Source organism: Macrobrachium nipponense, chromosome 4 (assembly GCF_015104395.2).
Source record: "Macrobrachium nipponense isolate FS-2020 chromosome 4, ASM1510439v2, whole genome shotgun sequence".
Lineage (NCBI taxonomy): Eukaryota > Metazoa > Arthropoda > Malacostraca > Decapoda > Palaemonidae > Macrobrachium > Macrobrachium nipponense.
In genome coordinates this window covers 68,504,856-68,507,966 of record NC_061100.1, presented here as the reverse complement: position 1 = coordinate 68,507,966, position 3,111 = coordinate 68,504,856, and the positions used below count along the sequence as shown (strand labels likewise).

At 38.7% G+C, this 3,111-nt stretch overlaps 1 protein-coding gene across 1 annotated transcript; it reads right to left on the bottom strand.

Annotated features, from left to right (window-relative positions):
• Positions 1 to 510: 510 nt before the first annotated feature.
• LOC135211394 (uncharacterized) lies at positions 511 to 1,875 on the bottom strand. Its single transcript, XM_064244707.1, has 3 exons — positions 1,827 to 1,875; positions 769 to 1,017; positions 511 to 728 (listed from the first exon to the last, which is right to left on the bottom strand). Exons 1-3 carry the CDS (start codon positions 1,873 to 1,875, stop codon positions 511 to 513), a joined length of 516 nt encoding a protein of 171 aa, XP_064100777.1.
• Positions 1,876 to 3,111: the final 1,236 nt, after the last annotated feature.

The window sequence follows — 3,111 nt, the reverse complement described above, 5'->3', positions numbered from 1 at the left end:
GATGGGTTTGGTCCCCTCTACTAGGTTCACCTCATGTACTAACACCTTAGTGAGGCCTAATTTATCCCCTTTTAAAGCCACAATGTCCGCAAATTCAGCCAAAACATCTCTTACAGCCTCTATACGCTCCTTGCAGTCTGCATTACCTAAGTGTTCCCTAAAAATTTCTTCCTTATTTGCATTTCTGCCTCTGAAAATTCAATTTTTCCCTCTATAATAGCCACTGAACACCTATCACTACTCCAATCTTGGAGGTCTAATACATACGTATTCTTCTTATATTTCCTAACTGTATCATTACAATTCAACAATTCTATCCAAAAATTCCCTTTATTTGTTACCTTGTTCACCAATAGGGTTGAAATGACACCATGTGATTTCTCACTACCATCAATTATACATACCTTTTTGGGTATTTGCACTTCCCTCAGTTTGACTCTCACCATATTTTTTGTACCTGGACATCCTCCGATAAAACAAATTATATTTGTGATTATTACACATAGTACCCTAATATTCCATATTCCCATAATTATCACCGTTATTTATATAATCCTTCTCTATTCCATCCGCAATAACCACAATGTTAGTATCAGTATCACCACTGTTAATGCCCATACCACCATTACTAATGCCTCCAAAATCATCACCAGTATTCCCATTATTACCACCATTATCACTGCCAATTTTACCACCAGTATCACCGATACAGCCACCATGATCACTGCCTTGATAAAAAAATATCCCCATTAACACCACCGTGATCACCAATATCACCATTAACACCGCTGTGATCACAAATATCCCCATTTACACCGCCATGATCACAAATATCACCATTAACACTGCCGTGAGCACAAATATCCCCATTAACACTGCTGTGATCACAAATATAACCATTAACACCGCCATGATCACTAATATCACCATTAACACTAACGTGATCACAATTATCATTATCGCCAATGTCCCCCATATTAACCCCAGTATCTTCATTTTCCTCAGTTCCACGAATATCTACATATGGAATAAAAACAACCGGTATCCCAACCGTTATGCTGCTAACACCTGTATGGACTGATATTCATGGTCTCCCCTACATGCAGAAGGGGCCATTAAAAGTCTGTTGGCCGATGCAACTCCTTTTATCACCAAAATTGGTTCTATCAACACTATCACCCAGAGTGAGCTGTACTCTTATAAAACCTAAGGTGTTTAATCTATGGGCTTGCACATCATACAACGTCTCCATTGAGGGCTTCAAATGGACAAATTATTGTAAATTAGGTCTACCGAGGCTCCCATGTCAATAAAAATTGGTATTTTAATTTTTTCCATTAATCCATGTACAATTGGCCTGAGCTCTGGGGCATCCCCCTCGAGACTGCAATGGCATGTACAAATCATCTATACCCTTTTTGTTCATTGCCTTTCCAAAAATTTTGCGGATCTCTTTGCCTTTTGAGTAACCTGCTTGGGAAGATCTCATATTATAACTCCCGGATTTCTGAGGTATGGGTCTTGCATCCCTCCGTTTCTGAGACGGACAAGACTGCCAAAAGTGATCTGCACTTTTGTATATTCGACAATATTTGACTCTACATACTTTCTTTGTGAGCCCTGGTCTATTACAATTGAAACAACGTCACTGTTGCCCCTGATCCCTCGATCCTCTCTTATATTCCACTTTTGCACACCAATGGGGAGAAGGAACATTTAAATCCCTTTGTATTGTATTTCTTGCACCTGTCCCATTAAAAAATGTACTATCCACTGTGGGACATTTGGTATGCATTTCTTAATTTGGGAATAAATCAGTTCCTCACCTGATGTAGGTTCAATCTTTTCATCAAAGCTGTCTACAATGGCGTCCATGACGTCATGTAGAAGCTGGAGAAAACGCAATAATTTGTGTAAGTTGTCAAGGGAAATCTTATAACCATTTACCAAAGGGGAGTTTTTCAATTTCTGTATCCATTCTGTCGCTGAGTCAAAAAGTTGAGCACTATGCTCTATTATGGTCTTTTGACCTTTCCTAATATTGTAGAAACCTCTTAGGTCTCTCACTATATCTCCATGTTCCTTTGTTCCATAGGCTGGCCTCAGAAGTGTTTGTAATTAGGTACACAACTGACATTTTGTGTATTGGAATCTACGACAGCGATGTGCCAAATCACCCCTATTGAAATAAAACAAGGCTTCTGTCTCTGTGAATGCAGCTGCATCACTTGTAATTTCCTTAGCCTTTGGGAAATTATTAACCCCTTCAATAAAAATCTACACACATGGGGACAGAAGGCATCAACAATGCCCCGAAAAGCGCCCCTGTGCAACATTTGTTACTTTATCCGACAAAATATGATGACTGTTTCCTGCTTCGGACATTTTGTCATTCTTAGAGAAACTCTTATAATTTAGGATTTACCCCAACCTGAACAACATCAATAATGTTTATCTACTTTTCCTCCACCAATCACCAACATAAGAAAAAAATATTATATCAATCACCAACAGAAATCAAAATTACCGTACCAATCCTGAACACATATTTCCCAAGCAAATATCTCTCAATTCTATGGAAGGAAAACTATGATCCTGCCCTTCAAGTTCAAGGTTATTAGCTGATCAAATCTGTGTCATTGCCTGCAACAGAAAATGTGAAGAGGAGAGAAAGAAAGGGAATGAGAAATTAACATTTGCTTCTTGTCTCTGGCCTGGTATTTTGCTGAATCTGCATTGTCAACTGACCCACACACTTTGCCTACATCCCACACACTCTCATGAAGAAAAAAAAGAAGTGAATCCCTCGGCGCTGTATATTTCTCGCAATATCTAATTCCTGTGAGTGATTAAAACAAAAATGAAGTTAAATACCACCTCTAAAAAAAATCACAACATCCCATATATGCACATTCCCATGAAAAGGAAAACGAGATAGATGCATGATCTCTCGAGGCAAGAGAGAGAAATCTTACTTAAAAGGAAATCTTACACTCACCAAGATTCCCCACAGCAGCTCTGTTTGATAATGTCTCCATGACCCATAGTCCCTACTCACCAATAGCCCTGCCGTAATTATTAATCTTTAATCTCCATAAAATAGTCCTACTG